Below are 20,787 nucleotides of genomic sequence, written 5' to 3'. Positions count from 1 at the left end.
AAAGCAAAGTCCAGCAAGAGCTGTTTGTTGCTATACAACAGAAAGGATGAGAAAGAACAGAATATTAAAAGTGTATTATATAACCTCTTGCATATTTGCAATAAACACAAAGACAAGATTGTGACTTACTCTGATAAAGACTGCAGTCTGAAAAAAAAGGATGCCAACACTCAAAGACCAGACTAAGTTTTATATTTTTCATATTGCAAAAGACTCAGGCCACATGCCTACAGTCTAAACCCAAAGGGAATTGAGGAATTTGTTGAGGGAAAAATATTCTTTTTCTATTTTGATTATTTGCCTGTCAATGGCCTTAGCACTTACACGTTTACCTGACAGTATCTCAGAAAAAATTTTTTTGGTGACTTAAAGTAAGCACAAAAGACAGACTTCTAAAGAAAATTCTAAGGGAAATTTTCATAAATAGTAAAAAAGCAGGGTGTCAGACTTTATTTTGGGGGGCTCCAAAATCACTGCAGATGGTGACTGCAGCCAAAAAATTAAAAGATGCTTACTCCTTGGAAGAAAAGTTATGACCAACCTAGATAGCATATTGAAAAGCAGAGACATTACTTTGCCAACAAAGGTCCGTCTAGTCAAGGCTATGGTTTTTCCAGTGGTCATGTATGGATGTGAGAGTTGGACTGTGAAGAAAGCTGAGTGCTGAAGAATTGATGCTTTTGAACTGTGGTGTTGGAGAAGACTCTTGAGAGTCCCTTGGACTGCAAGGAGATCCAACCAGGCCATTCTAAAAGAGATCAGTCCTGGGTGTTCTTTGGAAGGAATGATGCTAAAGCTGAAACTCCAGTACTTTGGCCACCTCTTCACATGTGAAGAGTTGACTCATTGGAAAAGACTCCGATTCTGGGAGGGATTGTGTGCAGGAGAAGAAGGGGACGACAGAGGACGAGATGGCTGGATGGCATCACCAACTCAATGGACATGAGTTTGAGTGAACTCCGGGAGATGGTGATGGACAGGGAGGCCTGGCGTGCTGCAATTCATGGGGTCGCAAAGAGTCGGACACGAGCGACTGAATTAAACTGAACTGAACAAAGCAGGACTAGTCATACTAAAACACAATGAGAAAAAATCCAGAACATTTTGGGTTAGATAGTCCTGGAATACGAGGGAACTCTCTGGCCTGATGACTCCCCAAATTCTTATCCCAAGTTTGTTATCTGAGGAATTCTGAGGTTTGGCCCTCAAGTGGTTTGCCCATCTAATTCATTTTGCTAGTTAATATGTTTTATAACAAAAATTTTTAATTAAGGAAAGGAAAAGCTGGGACTAAACAGAGAGGAAAGAGTGTTAGAACTGTCCAAAAACTGAGATGATTTCATTCATTCTTCTTAAGAATGAATGCCAGCCTAGTCCTCCTCTAAACACAGCACGTGACTGGCTTCAAGAAAACGTGACTGGATTCAAGAAAGGTCTGAAAAATAAAACAATTTCTCTCAAGTTTTAGAGGGACTAAGAATTCATCTAGTTAGGAACCCAAGGAAGCTCTCATTACCTCTTTAACACCTCACACTAACTGGTGTCTAGTATAAATACCTAAGGTGAGCTGCAGTCCATAAGGTCGCAGAGTTGGATACGGCTGAGAGACTGAACTGAACTGAACTGAACTGAAGGTTGAGTTCTCCTTCTTACAGTAGCGTTTTGGCCAGCTCTTGCTGTCAAATTAATTCTCGTTATATTGAGCCTAAATCTGTTTCCCTACAGTTTCTGTGCATTAGGAAAAAATCAGATCTACCTTCCACAGGACAACAACCCATCCACAAATAGTTGAAGATGGTCATCATACCCTGAGCTGTCTCTGCCCACCTGAAACCCCCATATCTCTCTTCACTGGTTCTATCAAACACTATCAACGAGGCACGTTTGAAGAATCTATTTCTGCTTGATCCAATAAGCAGTATTTTCCTGAAACAATGAGAGCATGATTCTAATAAAGTGTACTTCTATTTCTGTAGTTGAGAATCCCATGAGCTAGTTTTGGTGGCAAATCTCTAGTGTTTAGCAAAAGTGAATTTATAGTTCATTAAAGGTTCTATGTTATTATCATCATTTTTAATCTCCTTGGGGTGATTGTAGGGTTTTGATTTTTCGGGATCTTTGACGACCTTGATTCAGTCATTAACTGGATTTGAAAATTCCTCATGAACAACTTTGATGATAATTGCACTCTATGACTTTGCTGGAAACAAACAAACATCAAATTGTTAAGCAAAACGGGGCCGGGGGTGGAGGGCAAGCTCAGCAGCCTGCTTCTAGAAGCAGCTCCCTGCTCATGTCCAACCACGCCTCATCACCCACCCAATGACTACATCTCCTAACTGCTGTTTAGTGCAACCATCACTCTCTGTCTTGGCCAAAAGTGCTTATTAAATATTTTGCTGAGATCCCAACATATATTTACTGCATTTTCATGGCCAATCAGTCTAACAAAATTGCCAAAGAAAATATCAGCCCGGTTCAGCGTGATGTTTTTCTCAGTGAGCCCAGAGGGTCCCAGTGATTACTATTTTATCTTGTGATAAAACAACAACCTTTCAACAAGATAGTTTCCTTTACAGTTGACTTGACTTTCTCCACCTGTCATTTTCAGAATTCATTCTTTTGCCCCCTTGGAAGTTGCACAATGATATTACCGTCTTCAGTTTCCCAGCCCTCATCCATCTTTTGTGTTTGCTCAAAAGTTTCTAATGTTGGTTCATGGTTGCGTGTGTAAGGAACCTCAGTCCCCTGACACTGGATAAGCCTATCTGCTTGGGAGATTTTGTCACTCGACTGGCTTTGGATCTCCTTTGCCAATGGTGATCTTAATCCCTTTTCAGCTGGACAGGCACTTGTCTTCCTTTTCCTTGCTGTCTGCACCCCCAGTACATGAGCCACAAAGAATCGGACACTGAGCACGCACATACATGCTGGATGTTAATTTTATTTATTTTTTGTTTTTGGATATTAATTTAAGAATTGCTTCTAAATGTAGAATCTTAAAAACAACCTAACCCACTACCTACCTTTTTATAAACCAAGTACAGAGTACAGTGAAGTCTAGAAAGGCTAAGAAACTTATCTAAGGCCACTAAACCGGTCAGTGTGTGACTCTGCTACTAATTAATTACACACAAATACAAATTCTCTTGTTGTAAAGAGTTGCTTGGCTTATATAATGGCAGTTTGGCCTTCAGACTTCTTATCTCTTAAATGTATGCATTCTCCCATCCCCAACTTCACTCACCTCACCTCTGCCCCCAGCACACAGTCTCTCTCTGTCTCTGTCTGTCTGTCTCTATCTCCATCTGTCAGTCTCTGTTTTACTCTTGCAAGGGGAAAATTACCTTCCCCCAACACACACACATTTACTGCAAGTTGAGTATCTCTGAAAGTAGATATAATTCATCATCACAAACATCAGACCCCTTTATTCCAAACAGAGGTGAAAGTCAGATTTCCATCTAGGGCTGATCATCTTGACTCAAGATAAAACTCATGCACTTATCCAAAACATGCTTTTGTCTTTTGCTTGAGAGAGAATATGTGAAATTGATTATATTAAACATCGGGCTGGAAACAACACTGGAAGGAGGGAGAACACGTGGAACTTGAAACTCTGAGCTCTGGGTCAGCACTCCCACCCTGCACGTCTGCAGTTATTTACTACTTCTGCTTTAAGCTGTAGCTCTCCACATGGAGATACTCAAGGATGAGACTTCTCAGGGTGGAAACAGCCAGCAAGACAGCCCCTTGGCATGGTACCAAGGCACATTACCAGTTACAGAGACACAGCTCGGACTTTACATCTGAACTTCCTAAAGGGCTGGATAAAAAGCACGAGGCTCTGGATGGGGAGCTCCTGCCAGCGAGTTGGAGGTCACCCAAAAAAAGCCATTCTGACTGAGCAACCACAGCTTCTCCAAAAAACAAGCAACAACTATGCAGAATATAGATCTCGATGGAATTCTTTGGTAAAGTTAGACTATAAGTCATACGTACAAATGGTGGAAAGAAAGTACATACGTGTAGACAGGTAAGAGGGATACCCTGGTGGCTCAGCAGCAAAGAATTTACTTGCAGTGCAAGAGGCGCTGGAGCTGAGGGTTCCATCCCTGAATGGGGAAGATCCCCTGTAGGAGGAAATGGCAACCCACTCCAGTATTCTTGCCTGGAAAATCACATGGACAGAGGAGTCTGGCGGGCCATGGTCCATGGGGTCGCAAAGAGTTGAACACGACTAAAGCACCCGAGCACGCACGTCGACATATCCGGCCTGCCTCCAGTACAGTGGCTGGTGAGGCAGGTTGAGGACCTCAAAGGGCTTCTGGGAAAGGGGAGGCACATTCCTTAAAACTCATGGTTTAGAGATGACACAGCGGAGGGAAAGCAAAATAGCTCATTTCTTAGCTTGCTCTTGTCTTTGTGTTCATTTGAATGAACATGCCCTTGGGACCAGGAACTGAAGGTACATCAGTGACTCAGATTAGTCCCATCCTCCAGAGTTTCCAGAGCTAGGCTCCTCTGTCCATGGAATTTTCCAGGCAAGAATACTGGAGTGGGTTGCCATTTCCTACTCCAGGGAATCTTCCTGACCCAGGGATTGAACCCGCGTCTCTTGTGTCTCCTGCCTTGGCAGGTGAATTCTTTACCACTGCACCATCTGGGAAGCCAACATCTAGCTATGGACCCATAAATGAGCTACTGTGAGAGGATTATGTCCATTTTCCCTGAACAGAATCTCATCTGAATCACCATTTAAATATAAAATTTGGTCAACCTCTCAATCTGTTTTCTTTGCCCAAGCCCATATGACTTCATACTGTGAATATTTAGTCTATGTGTTTGTCCAAAACAGTCACACCACTTTTGGGGGAAAAATGGTGACAGTAGATATACGGACCTATTTTCTGGGGATGCCCATGTGCCCACAGAGGGCAGAGCTATCAGGGACTCTGTTGAGAAGCAACCAGACAGCCAACTTGAGTCCACAGCCCATGGAGGGTTAGCAGAGCCCATGCACAGAAGGGAGGTGGTGGGGAGCCAGAATGACAAGCACTCCCAAGGGGCTAATAGGGTTAGCAGTGAGACACCCTAGGAAGGCAGAACTCTACAAGAGAGCTTAAAATCTGCTGTAGGTTGGCCATTTCTCATAAAATTAAACATAGAATTATAAATTAAACATAGAATTTACCATATGACCAAGCAATCTCACCCCCAGAATTAAACCCTAAAGACCTGAAAACAAATGTTGACACGAGAAACAAGAGCTCATAAAAACACAATAGTCAACAGGTGGAAAACATCCAAACTGTTTCCACAGATAAAAGGATAAACAACATGTAGTATAATCAGACAATGGAACTTGATTTGGTGATGAAAAGGAAGGAAGCGTTGACACATGCTACAGAATGGATGAACACTGCTGCGTGGAAAAACCAAGATACTAAAGATCATACGTGATTTCTTTTATACAAAATGTTCAGAATAGGCAAATAATCCATAGAGACAGAAAGCAGATTAGTGGTTTTCAGGGGCTGTGAAGGAAGAAGAACAGTGATTGCTTAATGGGTATAGTTTCCTCTTGGAATGAGGAAAATGTTCTGGACCGAGGTTGTGTAATGGCTGCATAAAATTGGGAATAAGCTAAATGGCACTGAATCAAATGCTTTAAAATGGTCAAAATGAGTATGACTTTTCTCACCACTTCTATTCAATACAGTACTGGAAGTTCTAGCCAAAGAAATTAGGCATGAAAAAGAAATAAAGGGTGATGAAATTGGAAGAAATGAAGGAAATTGCATCTATTTATAGATGAAATGATTTTATGTATAGAAAACCCTAAGATTCCACCCATAAAACTGTTAGGACTAATAAAAAAGTTTAGCAAAGTTTCAGGAAACAAAATTAACATGCAAAATCAGTGTTTTACACACTAACAATTAATCATCTGAAAGAGAAAGTTAAAAAGCAATTTCATTTACGATAGCTTCAAAAACAATAAAATACCTAGGAATAAATTTAAAGGCAGTTGCAGGAGGAACTTAAAGATCTGTGTACTGAAATATATAAGACATTAATATTGATGAAAAAATTAAAGAAGACAAATAGATAGTCTATGTTCTTGGATTGGAAGAATTAGTACTGATAAAACACACATAGTACCCAAAGTGATCTACAGATTCAGTGCAATCCCTATCAAAATTCCAACGGTATTTTCCACAGAAATAGGAAAAAAACTTGAAATGGATTAAAGACACCAAACTATAAAGCTCCTTGAAGTAAACACAGAGAAAAAGCTTCTTAACACTGGCCTTGGCAATGATGTTTTGGATATGACACCTAAAGCACAGATAGCAAAAGCAAAAATAAGCAAGTGGGAACATATCAAACTAAAAAGCTCTGTACAGCAGAGGAAACAAAATGAAAAAGCAATCTTCTAAGTGGGATAAATTATCTGCAAACAATATATCTGATAAGGGATTAATATCCAAAATATCTAAGTAAGTCATCCAAGTTGATAGCAAAAAAAAAAAAAAAACAAATATTCCAAATTAAAAAGATCTAAATAGACAGTTCTCCAAAGAAGATATACAAATGGTCAACAGGTACATTAAGAAGTATTCAGCATCACTAATCATTGGGAAATGCAAATCAAAATCACAATGAGATATCACCTTACACCTGTAAAAATGGCTATTATCAAAAAGACAAGAGACAACAAATGTTGGCAAGGATGTAGAGAAAAGAGAACCCTGGTGCTGAACAGGGAGAACAAGGAACTGTTGGTGGAAATGTGATACTGCCATCATGGACAATAGTAAGGCGTCTCCTCCAAAAAAAGAAAAAAAAAAAATGGAGTATTATTCAGCCATTAAAACAGAAAATTCTGCCATTGTGATAAGATGGGTGAACCTGGAGGACATTACGCTACATGAAATAGGTCAACAGAGAAAGGCAAATACTGTATGGTGTCACTTATATGTGGAATCTAAAAAAATAAAAAGTAAAGTGAAACTCATAGAGACAGTATTAATCTTGTTGACAGGGTCTGTGGTCTCAGCACAATAAAAGACAATCGAGGTGATAGATGTGTTAATTAACTTGACTCTGTTAATCATTTTGTAACATATATGTATATCAAATTATCACATCATATGTTTTAAACATTGCTGGAGGAGGGCACCACAAGCCACTGCAATATTCTTGCCTGGAGAATTCTATGGACAGAGGAGCCTGGTGGGCTATGGTCCACAGTGTCACAAAGAGTTGGACACGACTGAAGAGACTTAGCATGCACATATGCACGCATGCTTTAAACATGTACAATTTTATTCTTCCATCATCCCTCAGGAAAACTAGAAAAAATAAAGTGGTCAAATGATAAATTTTATGTTATGTGTATTTTAACACTTTAAAAAAAAGTGTATTTTAACACTTAAGAAAAAAAAAAAAAGACTGCCCTGCTGCCACTCAGTGGATGAACTGGCTGGGCTCCCAACCAGAATGGTCCTTGCAGCCTCCTCACCCCTCTGGCTAGGCTGAACTGCGCATGCCTGTGCCCTCCTGCCTCTGAGCAGAAAGGCTAGTCCCAATGAGCTCAAGTGTCAGCGCACTATAAATTACGGCAAGGGGGAAAAAAAAAAAACTTGATGCATGGCTGAGGATCTAAAAGAGGAATGTCCACCATTGTTTGTGATTATGGATCACATCACAATCTAATAGCAATTTTTATTTAATCAATAATTTCCATGCTGAACAGACAGGCCTGTTACAGAGAATCGACAGGCAGGTACTGATAGCAAAAAGCCTCGTTATTAATCTTTCCTCTGCCGGCTTATCAGCCAAACTACTGTAAAAGGCACCACCAAGATGGATTTTAGAAAGCCACTTTTCTCCTTTTGTACCCCCTCCCCCTCTTTCCCTCCCCCATAACAGATTGTGTAATGGAGACTCTACATTTATTTGAGTCACCTGGGGCTTCAGCGGCATAAAAAGGCAGTTCATATTAAACAATTTCACAAATCGGGAGGACCTAGACCATCGCTCAGGGTTAGCCATTATAGGCTAATAAATCATACTTTCGTTTTGAGTTGTCAGTTGCTGAAAAGCTTTGTACAAACGTTGGCATCTGTAATTCCGTAAAGGCTTTTCATCTTGAAATAAGATGCTCTGGACTGATAACTAGAATAATCCCCTCTTGATCAAGAAAAAAAAAAAAAATCTGCATTTTAACAATTAAAGCTCCTGCCAGAAGCCAAATGACTCAGTACTGAGACTAGAGCGAAGTTATCTCCACTGAACACCAGGAGAATACAGCCAGAATAGTGTTTTCTTTGCAGTTTGTTTGACTGCTTTATCTGGCCAGTAGGAACTGCACCATCTCTGGCCTACTTGTCCAGGAGAGGGAGGCGTGAACACTTTCACTGCCTCCAGGGAAGGATTCTGGGGAAGACCTGCTTTCCTGAGCCAAGATTCTCCTGCTTGTTCTGGAGAGAAAGCGTGGCTTCTTGGGACGAACCAACCACACGTGCTGATACATGAAGCTAACACCCAATAAACCACACAGGTGAGATGGGGTTGGACCAGGTGTGTCAAGAGACCTCCCCATCTCCGAATCCTATAAAGCAGACAGAAAAGGGCAGGTACAGTTTTCTTTTCCTAACTTGAAAGACATTTTCAGAACTTGAGATCATGTATCCATAACTGGAAAATAAGACAGAGCAGAGTAACAAGACAAAGAAAACTGGTAGTAGTCACAATAAAACTATCACTACCTGGGTGTTAAACTTTGACTAGCACCAAAGCAAGCATCTTCCAAAAGTGATCAGAGATCACTCTCCCAACACACTGATCAATCTACTTTAAATAGAGACAACAGGATTTTGGGCGCTGTAAGTAATGAGCCTGGGCCACTCACAAAAGAGACAGGGGTTCCATGAGTCACCTCCCAGGTGCCCAGTTGGCAACTGGAAACTTCAAACTTCTCTCTGAACAACTTCTACAATGTCCATGTTGGCTGCGAAAACCCTGAAATATCTCCGAACTCTCTTCCCAAGTTTTAAAAAATAATTCCCAACTCAAAGTCTTGGTTCCAGCTCTGCCCCTACCCTACTCCTGTCTTCTTCAACACAGCTTTGCAAAATTCAGCCCTCATCTCTTCAAAGCTCATGCTGGCTCAAGCTTTCTTATCAGAAACATCAATTCTCCTTACTCCGTCTAGAATAGAAGTCAGACGGCTCATCTAGCAGTCAGGTCGCCCATGAAATGTTGCTTCTCTGCTCCATAACCTTACTTCCTACTACCTTCTGCCTTCCAGACACACTCTGGTTCTATCATCACTGCCTAACTTACCTCTCCTCAGTCCAAAAGCACAGAATGAATCATTTTGTGATTATGCATGAAGAAATGTCCATCCTTATATAAGCCACTCCTAGGTAAAATTCTCCCATACTTTCTGCACCCATTGCTGTCTTTTCCACATGGACGCTCCAGCTCCTCCCCAAAAAGGTCTTTCCCTATTTAAATCCACTTGCTTTTTAAAGATAATACTTCAAGCACCATTTCATAGGCGACCTGACTGCTAGATGAGCTGTCTGACTTCTATTCTAGACCTTTCTCTCAGTCCTTCTTCTGTCCCTTCCTTTACCTGGTTTCCCACTGCTCTGTCTTCCCAATAGCTGGCCCTGTCTCTTCCTGAACGGCCTGCCCTGTACGTTCTCCTAACTTAAAGGGGTAGATTTAGAAAGATGAGTGTCTCAGGTTCCCAACGCCAAGTCCATAAGTCTAACTTGCATGAAGCTTTTTTCTCGATACTATGCCTGAAATTTGCGTAGTGGCCACTACATGGCAAAGATGCACTGTAGCTGGTAACAACCTACAGAAGTAAGGGGGTGCAACCAAATCACCAACATATTTATATATTCTTTCCTTATTCTAATGAAAAATCTTAATCTCTCCATTCTTCAATTAATTAGGCTTTTATATTGCTACTTCTGGGTTTTATTCTTCCTTATATTTGAATAATGCTTTAGAGTTTACAAAGCACTTCCATCATATGATCTCATTCTATCCTTACAAATAAAAAATAAATTAGAAAACTCTGTGAGGAAAACAAGATAGATATTATGATCTCCACTTTACTGATGATAAACTTGAGGATTGAAGTTGTAGAGTGACATAAAATCAGAAACAGTCTTTTGGTAGTGGGTGCGTGCTCAGTTGCTAAGTCCTGTCTGACTCTTTGCATCCCTATGGACTGTATCCTGCCGGGCTCCTCTGTCCATGGGATTTCCCAGGCAAGAATACTGGAGTGGGTTGCCATTTCCTTCTCCAGGGGATCTTCTGGGGATAAAAAAAAAAAAGCAAATATCCAGCATACCATCCAGTACTCTCTCCACACCCCACTCACTGATGAATGCTAATTTTACTGGTAACTGGCAGGGGTTGGGAGGTGAGGGTGGCTTAAGTTTAAGGCCTTGGCCTAAACATAGTCCTTTAAGGATATGCCACTTAGAATTCTCTTCTCTTGCCAACATTAATCGTTCTAGAAATGAAAAAGAAAATCTATCTGTGGCACTGTTTAGCTAATCTCAGAAAAACGTAAATGTCTCTGAATCTTCCAAAACTCCTTGCGCTAGAAAATTGCTTTCTGTTCCTGGAGCTCTGTTTTATGTCAAAGTGGGAGCCTGATCTCCAACCCTGCTTGCCATGATCTCAGAAGCTGAAGTCTGAATGACTTCCTTCGGTCTGCAAGAAAAAAAAAAATAGTGATGGAATTTCTCCACTAAGACAAAGGGTTTGGCTGGTTTGGGGACTTCCTGAGAACTACTGAGTGTGCCTAACCTTAGCAAATGTGGTTTTAAAAGAAAATTCTGCCAATTTATGCACAACACAGAACACATACCCCATACGTGCACACACATGAATGCATATACACACAGAATATATATAAATGTAATCTATAATGTATATAAATGTTATATATATGTAATACAAATATAATCGCCTTTTGCTGGAGACTATTTAATGAGGCTGTATTTTATTTTTAATCCAAACATCCTAAAGCACGGGTCCCCAACCTGTTAGGAGCCAGGCTGCACATCGGGAGGTGAACAATGGTGGGCGAGCAAGAGAAGCTTTGTTTGCTGCTCCCTATGGCTCGCATTACCACCTGAGCCTTCCCCTGCTCCCCAGTCTGTGTCTTCCACGAAACTTGTCCTTGGTACCAAAAAGGTCGGGAACCACTGTCCTAAAGTCCATTTAAACAGGAGAAAATTTATCTTTAATCACAAATATACTTTTTTTGTTTTGCTGTTTTCTTTTCTTTCCACACTGCAAAAGGCAAGACTAGGGTAGTAGAGGGGTGATTCTCCCACTCCCGGGGAACATTTGACAACTTCTGGAGACATTTTTGGTTGTCACCATGGGGGATGGGCACTCCTCGCATCTAGTGGGCAGAGGTCAGCAATGCTGACCAGTCCTCCAAGGAACAAGAGAGACCTCACCACAAAGAACCCTCTGCCCCCAGAGAGTTGAGACGTGCTCAAGTTGAGAAGCCTTGGTTTAGGGCAACCATTAAGGAGAACTTTCAGAAGGATGTCAGCACAGATGAACAAATAACCGTATGAGGCCATGAATCTCAACACAGAGCAAGCAAGTCCAGTGAGGGATCTGGAGTTCAAGGAAGGGACCCACTTCTCCAGCCCTTCTCTCCGAGGTTTCATGAACTGGAGCCCCGGTCAGTATCTTTATGCAGTTATTCATTTCATGATGATATGCCAATGTAAACACTGCCCAAATACCAGCCTAAACCATGTTTTTATGGGCAATGTGTACCTACTTAGCAGCCAGTAAATATCTTCACACTTCACTTTGGTGGTATGGAGAATCACTAAATTTTATTGAGTCTAATTTTAAGCTAATTCCCCCAACTGTTTTATGAAGTAAATACTATTATTATTCTTGTTTCACAGAGAAGGAGTGTAACATGGCTAGAGTGGAGAGCAGGCTTCGAAGCCAGGCCTGTCAGCTTTGAAATGCACATTGTACTGTAGCAGAAAAGTGGTCAGCCAAAGTTTTTTAGCAGACACAGTGCTCTTTATTCTTACAAAATCACCACCATCATCCTCATCACCATCCTCGTCCTCACCATCACCATGATCACCAGCATCTTCACCACCATCATCACCATGATCACCATATCTCAAAAGCTGACCTCCACATATGGCCTGCTTAATGTTGACCTTAACTGTATTTCCTAAATTTCCCAGAAGCCTTTCTAGATATCCTTTTACCCTTAATCCTCTTCTGAGACCCTAGAATCACAACACTCTATGGCTTCATTATGTCTAACCTTACATTGTTTGCTATGCTTTTATGTTTCCTTGTCTCCTCCCAATGAGAAGGACCATTCCAGGAAGGTTTGGCCCAAGACCTGCTGGCAATGTGCCCACCACAAAGCTGGGGCAGTGGGCAGCAAGAAGGTTGTGCCCAGGCCCTCTACTTGAGCTGCTGTTTGTCAGCTCATACTTTTTCTGACAAACAAGAGGATTCATGATTTCAGCAAAATCTGCAAGTAAACTTTATCAAGGTAGACAGCCCAGCCCAAAGTGACATCATCTTTTCCTGTATAAACTGAGTCCATACACAGAATCCCAGGGGACCAATTACTGGCAGAATCCAAACTCTCACCTAAAGTATCATTCAGAACTGGTCAAAAAGCTTGCGATAGGAAAGTCCTTCCCAAATGGCAGAAACACTTATTTGGAAAAAGGTTTTGATGAACTATTTGAGGAGGTATAAAATGGCTGGACAAATTTAGGAAAGCGACTAAGAAATTACTTGATATCAGTTATATCTTATTCAAAATATGGATTTGCTATTCTTCATTCATGGGCTAAGGCACATTAGTAAAGGGGAAACTTTAATAATTCAATAATTACTCAAGTAATTAATATACCACCCTTAGAAAAATTAACTACAATTATTCTGGAGGGGTTAATCTACAGAGATAGCAAAGACCCTGGGAAACAGATGGTGAGTATCTGCCTCCTGTGAAACCTCATCCATGGCAGGCTATACATCCTTACCCCCTACCTCCCCAACTCAATGCGGGGGAGAGCACAGCTCAGCGTCCCAGGAAAGTGTGGGACAGCGCAGCTCAAGACCACAGGTGGATGCCAGCCAGTAAGTTGGTATCTGAAGTGAAACCTGTCTGCCATCCTTGTTTTAAAGACTATCCAATCTGAATTCTTCATTTGCTTTTATGAAAACAACCGAGGCTGGGGGAGGTGAACCATCTCAGGAAGTCCCATCCGTCAGATCCACACTGGAGGAAGAGAATGGGGTCTCTGGCTTCAGTCAAGTGCACATCTCAGCTCAGGAACAATGAATATAAAATAAGCCTTAGAGCTAATATGCGGAAGCCACAAAACCCAATGGCACCACTCCTCACCCCTCCCCCATGCCACCCTGCAAAACACACGTACATAAAACAAAGAGACGTGTAACCTCTTTGAGACCCTCTGTCTGTTTCTCATTAGGGCTGCTGCATGTGATCTCTGTTTGGCCTTGGACATGGGGGACAGCACTTATTTTCACGGCTGTTTCACAGTATGATAAGTGAGAAAATAACGTTCTAAGGGGTCAAATGGTTCCAGGGAGGTCACCTCAAGGGTCAGGGCAGAGATGGGGCTGCCACTCAGAATTCCGCTGGCCCCAGGAGGCTCTCACTGGTGGACCACACAGCCCTCCATGCCCCCTACTCGGTATAATCTGCTGAGTGTCTTTATGGGAACAATTTCTGCAGGTGCAATTTAGGCAGTAACTCTAAAAAGAATGTGACCCTTGGGGCATGACTGTCGAAGGATGACTTTGAAGTTGGTAGCTCTTCGTCTACATTTTCCATGCAGTATTTCCAAATAATTAGAGTAACTAAATTAACTAGCGACTCCGTGTAGAGAAAATACGATCAAAATCTTCACTCATTCATTTGAGGTTTTATGTGCACACAAAACTAATTTCTGTCTCTTATCAGAGACCCTGATCACATCCTAAATTCAATTTTCTCTTAGGTAAAGATATACAATGCAACTTTAGCAAAGGGATCAAAATTAGCCGGAAAATATTTAAAATGCAAATTTGGGAACATGGTATTAATATGAAAATAATGTCTTCACCACATCGCAACTCTTCCTGGCGTTTCTACAGATGCATCAATTCTTTACAGATTAGATGTGCTTTCCTTTGTATCTACATCTCTATGATATTAAGAAGAAAGTCTTGCATTTTCATGCTGCTGATGTATAGAATTTGTGTTCCAATGGCAGCAAAGGTGATTATAGCTGTGCTCTTCTGATAAAGAAAACTTCAGCAAGCTTTTAAAGATCAAAATTTGCAGCATATGAAAGCATTTAAAATCCAAGTAGGTGGCTAATCATTGTACAAAACGGTGCATTTTTGACACCATGCTTAAAAGATACAAATGAAGGAGTGCAGTGACATACATGCCACCCAGATGAAGCTAGGGGGCTAATACAAACACCTCTCACACTTTCTGCTGTTCGATCTTACAGGCAGGAGACAGGAGTCCCCACGGTGTAACTGCCAAGGCTCTCCCTGCAGGATTATTCTGGGGGGATCAGCGTGGGGAATAAAACTGTTAAAAAATAATTTGATCTTTTTAAGACCTTTGAACAAATATTATATGTATTATTCTTTAAATGGAAAAGAACTGGTTGGAGGGGTGAAATAGAAGTTAAGGGAATGGTGGTGATAGAGCAAACAGGTGGGCATTAGTTCTGATGATTATATTGTCTTTATTCTTCTGGATTCCACCAGTGATATTTTCAAGCATAACTAGATGCCTGACAGTGGTGACTCACACCAAGGTACACGTTCTTCGTCCTTCACATATATTCCCTTTCCTTCTTTTTAAAAAGCCTCTCAAAACATCAGTGGTACACACAACGCCATTCAGAAGCAAACAACCTGAGACTAACTTAGGTGGCAGGCAATGCATGTTGGATATTTTTCCATTGTTCAAGGGCCAAAGCTGGAACTGTCTTCCAGGACAGAATTAATATAAGAGGGAAATGGGTCTTAGGAAGTTTTGGAAGCCTCTCTCACTTCTTCGAGAACCCAGGCCAGCAGATAGAATTTGAGTCATTTTACACAGTAAAAAAAACTAAAACAAACCAAACCAAAACAAAAACCACATGCTGTGAACCAATATTCTACAATGTTCAGAAACATGTAAGATTAATGTGTTTTGGAATATATAATGCACAACAGCAAAAAGAATTAATTCATCTGAGATTAAAGGGGAAGTGTGGACTTCTCAAACTATTTTGAGATGTTAGAATATGTGTCTTCACATGTCAAGGTAAGAGAAAATGCTGGCATCTTGGCAAATCATTAGTAAATTCTGTCTTAATCAAAAGTACTCTAAATTAATTTTTGTACTCTATGTCCTTCTTACTGTGTTCTTCCTATTTTAACTAAGAAGGGAACAAAGTACACCAAAAACCAGCTAACAAAAAAATAAGTCTATCCACTTAGCTTCTGGGCATAGAAGTAAATTTATGACAAATTTAATACTAGCTGGAGAGTCATGGAGCCCAATTATAATTATCTTGCTGAGAGGAGAAATTAATTAAACATCCCAGTGATAAAGACCTCACAGCAAACCCGGAATCAACACACCATGGGAGAAGGAGAGGGGCTTGAAATAACGGAGAAGGGAAGGCAAAGGCAATATTTAGCCCATCTGTTCAGACAGTAATGGACCGGGGTCATCTTTTCAAGAGAACACGGAGTGCAGTACACTGAAAACGAGACGACCTGGTGGGCAAAGTCGGCTGAGTCCCTAATTCTCCTCTTCAACTCTGTGATTTGCTAATGCGAAACACATGTCTCCCTTCTGCACCAAGTTCAAATGACTCTGGAATTCCAACCGTGCAGCTCAGCGACTGAACCAGAACAAGGGGAGAACTTGTCAGGATTTAAGAGCTTTCAGCAAAGCCCTTCAATTGCAGCCAGCACCCTATTCCACGGGAGGATATCAATTATAGATAGTGACTTGCTTTCGCAGGCAGTCGGGACTGTCAGACACTAGATAGACAACCATGAAGAATCATGAATCTTTCTATTAACTGTAAGAGGGGGAAAAAGAATGGGTCATGGCTATAAATAAGGCAGGGCATCAGAATGGTTTAACACCTTGCCTCTTGGTTGTCGGGAGCATGAAAATTCAACTAATTCACAAAATGTCCTCTCTCCAAGGAGAGTCGCAGGAAAGCACACAGTTCATACTTCCTTCTGCCCCTATAAAACTGGGTTCTGCCACTGGTTTTTGGTCTGACTGCCACCCAAGTAATTAGGTGGACTTGAACTAGCTATTCATTCCATTGACAAAAAAATAATACACCAGGCCACTGCTGAAGCTATCAGATTCACCATGAGCAGGAAGGCACTTATTATGTCTGCCATGCGAAGGAAAATCAATTTGAACATACAAGTTTGGAATTTCCGCACACCAGATAACAAGCAAAAAGGTATGGAATAAATGGTATTAAACCAGCATCCTTATTTATGTTTTTGTAAGTTAAAAATGTTGATTTCACTTAGCTAAGTTTACTGAACTCCTATAATTAATCTCAGATGAAAACTAATATCACAAAGCAAATGTATTGGGTAGTCTCCTAATCCCGACACAAATTTCTTCATGCCAATTTGAGATTAAAAAATGTCACTGCGTGTGTCATTCATTCCCTAGCTGTTATAATAAAACAGACCCTGGTGGCCGTTTAGTTGATTGGTGAAGCAGCCTTGCCTTAAAACTACTCAGAACTCTCTGTTAAAGCATCTTTCCTACCTAAAACCTTGTGCCACTGAGATTAGATAGAAGTATCTGTGATATCCACTGTCTTTTAAAAACTTTCCTGTGACATAGAAGGCATGGAGAATATGCAGGTATCACAACAACCCAAAAATGTGACATTAAAACTGGCCTCTAATGAAGAACACGGTTCCTTTTAAATGTAGACTTAGAATACACTCCTATTGCCTTTCCCATTTGATAACAACTGGACCAAAGTCAGGGCAGTCCTTGGAAAAATGACTTGTCCACAGAAAAGGCACCGTGAGACTGAGTCCTGTCTCAGAAGGACGTTTTAAAGGGCAAGCAGCACTGCCAACATATTGTTTACGACGACAGGTTTTGTACAAATAGTTCTTCCCAAGTACGCTGTCCACTCACTCTATCACTGAGGGTATTCTTGGCCTCTTCCCCTCTTCGGGATTATTTCCCCATATTAAAAGAAAAATTCCAAACTTTTTTTTCCCTCTTTAGAGTTACAATGTCTGTGGTTTCTATTAAAACAGTCAGCAAGAATAAAAGGCCATTAAGTCAGGCTTGGCTTAAAAATAACACTTGCATCAAATTAAGTTCATGGAAAAATCTGGAAATATACCCTAATTAAAAACATTTGACTTTTTAGTTTCTTGCTGGCTTGGAGAAATCTAGAATTCTCTCGATCCTATTACAAGGAGACATAATTTAAAAAGAAATGGGGAGGAGGGGCCCGGATGTCATGTTCAACTCTCTCAAAATGTTCTGAATATGATGGATCTTAAAACCTGGCAAACCATGTATTTGACCCTATAATGTAACTGCTGATAGCTCAGCTGGTAAAGAATCCGCCTGCAATGCAGGAGACCCCGGTTCGATTCCTGGATCAGGAAGATCCTCTGCAGAAGGCACAGGCTAACCACTCCAATATTCTCAGGCTTCCCTTGTGGCTCAAATGGTAAAGAATCCGCCTGCAGTGCAGGAGATCTGGGTTTGATCCCTGGGTTGGGAAGATCCCCTAGAGAAGGAAAAGGCTACCCACTACTGTATTCTGGCCTGGAGAATTCCATGGACTGTATCATCCATGGCGTCGCAAAGAGTCAGACACGACTGAGCGACTTTCAGTAATAATAATAATATTAATGTTAATAATAATGTCACTGCAGCATGTGCTGCAGTTGGGCCAGGGTACAGAAGATACTCTTCAAAAGCCCAAGCAACTGACATACATACATCACTATGTATAAAACAGATAACTATTGAGAACCTACTGTTTAGCACAGGGAACTCTACATAGTGCTCTGTGCTGACCTAAATGGAAAGGAAATCCAAAAAAGATTCGTATATGTATTCGTATAGCTGATTCAGCAGAAACTGATGCAATATTGTAAAGCAACTATACTCAGAAAAAAAAAAAAAAAAAGCTGAAACATGGAGGTGTGTCAGGAATTGTATAATCTTAGTGTTTTAACGGGCTTCCCAAGTGGTGCAGTGGTGAAGAATCCACCTGCCAAAGCAGGAGATGCAAGGGACACGGATTCAATCCCTGAGTTTGGAAGATCCCCTGGAGTAGGAAATGGCAACCTACTCTAGTATTCTTGCCTGGAAAATTCCACGGACAGAGGGGCCTGGTGGGCTGTAGCCCAGAGTCACAAAGTCAGACACGACTGAGCTGAGCGACTGAACACAGTACAGCGCTCACAGCACAGTGCATAAATGGAGGAAAGCTATCAAGCGAAAGGAATCGTCTGAAAAATGAAAAGTGTAAAAGCGAAGGGAGTGGAAGTGGGTATGCGTATGGTGTGTCTGAGTGACAGGGGAAGGGAGAGGAGGGGATCCCAAAGAAAGCTACTCCATCAGATTTTCTGTCGTATTTAAAGCTTACAAAAGGGTTCCACATGGCAAACCATCCTTAATGCCTTAATGCAGCCCTGTGCTTTGACATTATTTCATCCCTGATTATCTAAATACCCTTCCATCTCAGCTATTCCTGGTCCCATTTGCCAAGGAGACTCCACTGGTCTGAGAAAGTATCAAACAAAGATGAAGCACCAGCTGAGCAATCAGGGCTAATCGAGTATGCATGTGTGTGTGTGTGTGTGTGTGTGTGTGTGTAATCAGGGCTGAGTGTGTGTGTGTGTGTGTGTGTGTGTGTGTGTGAGGAATCAGGGCTAATCGAGTATGCGTATGCGTGTGTGTGTGTGTGTGTGTGTTGGGGTGGGGTGCCCTGCATTTTCTGCAATAACAGGTAGGGGAGCGAGGCAGAGACTTCTGAATCTGGTGTGGGAAGAGAAGGTGAGGTTCTCAATCTGACCATGTTGCAGTTTCCAAAACATACATCACTATACACATTTTAAAATACGTATCACTTTTTCTAATAACTATGGGGCCTGCAAGAATTAGCTTCAAGCCAAGAAACTGTGCTAATGGCTTATCCTGAACCATTACCCACTTCTCATAGAGAATGCTAACTGCTGTCTAAAATAATGGGAGAGTCCTGAGGTGGTGAGGGTTGGGGACAGTAAGGAAAAAAGAACTCCCCCACCTCTCTGATTTTTTTTTTTTTTGTATTGCTGCTGGGACTTGGTTGAAATCAAACTTGGTTAAAAGGTTAATAATAATTCATGTCCAGCTTACTATGACTCAATACCATCAAAGTCGCTAACTCAAAATAGTGTTTTCTGGCTTACAGGATCAGAGTCATTACACTGTATTGAAGACTTTATTGAATTTTACACTAAGCTTTAGCTGACTGAACAGGTCAAGCACCATGGCTCAGAGTTTTCTTTATTCTCAGAGAGTCATAAAGCCCTCTCCAGTTTGCCAGGCCACTAGCTAAGAAACCTGACTCAGCTCGGGGTCAGGAGAGCTGACCCCACAGGAAGGGTCACCTAGTTGTAAAGCCCCGTTCCCCAGCCCCCTTCACTCACATGCACCAGCTGCTCCTGGGTGTCGAACTCTCGAGAACAGCCTTCCCAGTGGCAGTTTGTCTCGTAGATGACTTCAGGCTCCTGTTTGCTTTCATCTTTGTCCCCTTCCTCCTTCACCAGGGTTGTTCCTTCTGGCTGTTCCTGAAAGGCAGGGAAGGGAGAAACGAGGAGATAGAGGGGAACAAAAATCAGACACAATAGGAGGGCGGATAAGAAGAGAATGGAGAAACTTGATGTAGGCTTGTCTTCCTCCAGATGTAGTTTTTTGGGGGGAAATAAAATGGAGCCCAGGTCTTAACAACTGTGTTTGTGAATTGAAGAAACCAGAGATGGAATCATTTTTGTGCTTTTTTTCTTTTTTTTTTTTCAGATTTACCCAATACACCTTCAGAGGTCATTAACTTGTGATTAAAGACAATGATCCAAACCAGAATATTTGCGATGGTGAGGCCAAACTTTGCTATCCTGAGTACCAAGGTGGAAATAAAAAAACCCCAAAAAACTAAGATGTTCTGTCTTAAGAAAAGCAATCAAACTGGGTCATGTAGTCTTTACCCAAAAGACTGGTCTTTCTCTTTCAGTTAAAGTCTTTTCAGCATATTAATTTGTTTATTCTCATAGTCTGGAATTCAGGGAAAGGGTTTACTGCTAATTCTAACTCTGTTCTTCCTGCCATTGGAGGTTCTGAGAGGCACTCTGTGGATGTTTACAGGGATGATGTCTCCTTGGTTCAACTTCTGGTCTCCAAGGCTACACTCCCTGCCCAGGAGCCAGAGCATCTAAAACTTGGCAGCATAGTCTTTTCTAGGCTTCTAAGGCAGCTTTGCAGAAATGAAAAGACAAAGAATTTCCAGAATTCTGGGAGATGATTAGGTGTGTAAATTCAGGATCTGACCCGCAGTTAGATGGCAAAAGCTGTATACAAGTGTTTAGGTATAATTAGCAAAATGTAAGAGCAAACCCATGACACCCACTCATTCCATCCTTCAGGTGCTCCCTGAAAAG

The 20,787-nt window shown here is 41.4% G+C and overlaps 1 protein-coding gene across 1 annotated transcript in view; it reads right to left on the bottom strand.

The window, feature by feature from the left end:
* GLI3 (GLI family zinc finger 3) overlaps positions 1-20,787 on the bottom strand; it is a 312,258-nt gene that overhangs the window by 51,998 nt on the left and 239,473 nt on the right. Inside the window, exon 10 of the mRNA XM_052638613.1 lies at positions 19,783-19,923. Within this exon, the coding sequence (XP_052494573.1) occupies positions 19,783-19,923 (141 nt within the window). The remainder of the gene's footprint in view (positions 1-19,782; positions 19,924-20,787) is intronic.

The sequence above is a fragment of the Budorcas taxicolor genome, chromosome 4 (genome assembly GCF_023091745.1).
Source record: "Budorcas taxicolor isolate Tak-1 chromosome 4, Takin1.1, whole genome shotgun sequence".
NCBI lineage: Eukaryota > Metazoa > Chordata > Mammalia > Artiodactyla > Bovidae > Budorcas > Budorcas taxicolor.
This window is presented reverse-complemented; position numbering and strand designations above follow the sequence as displayed.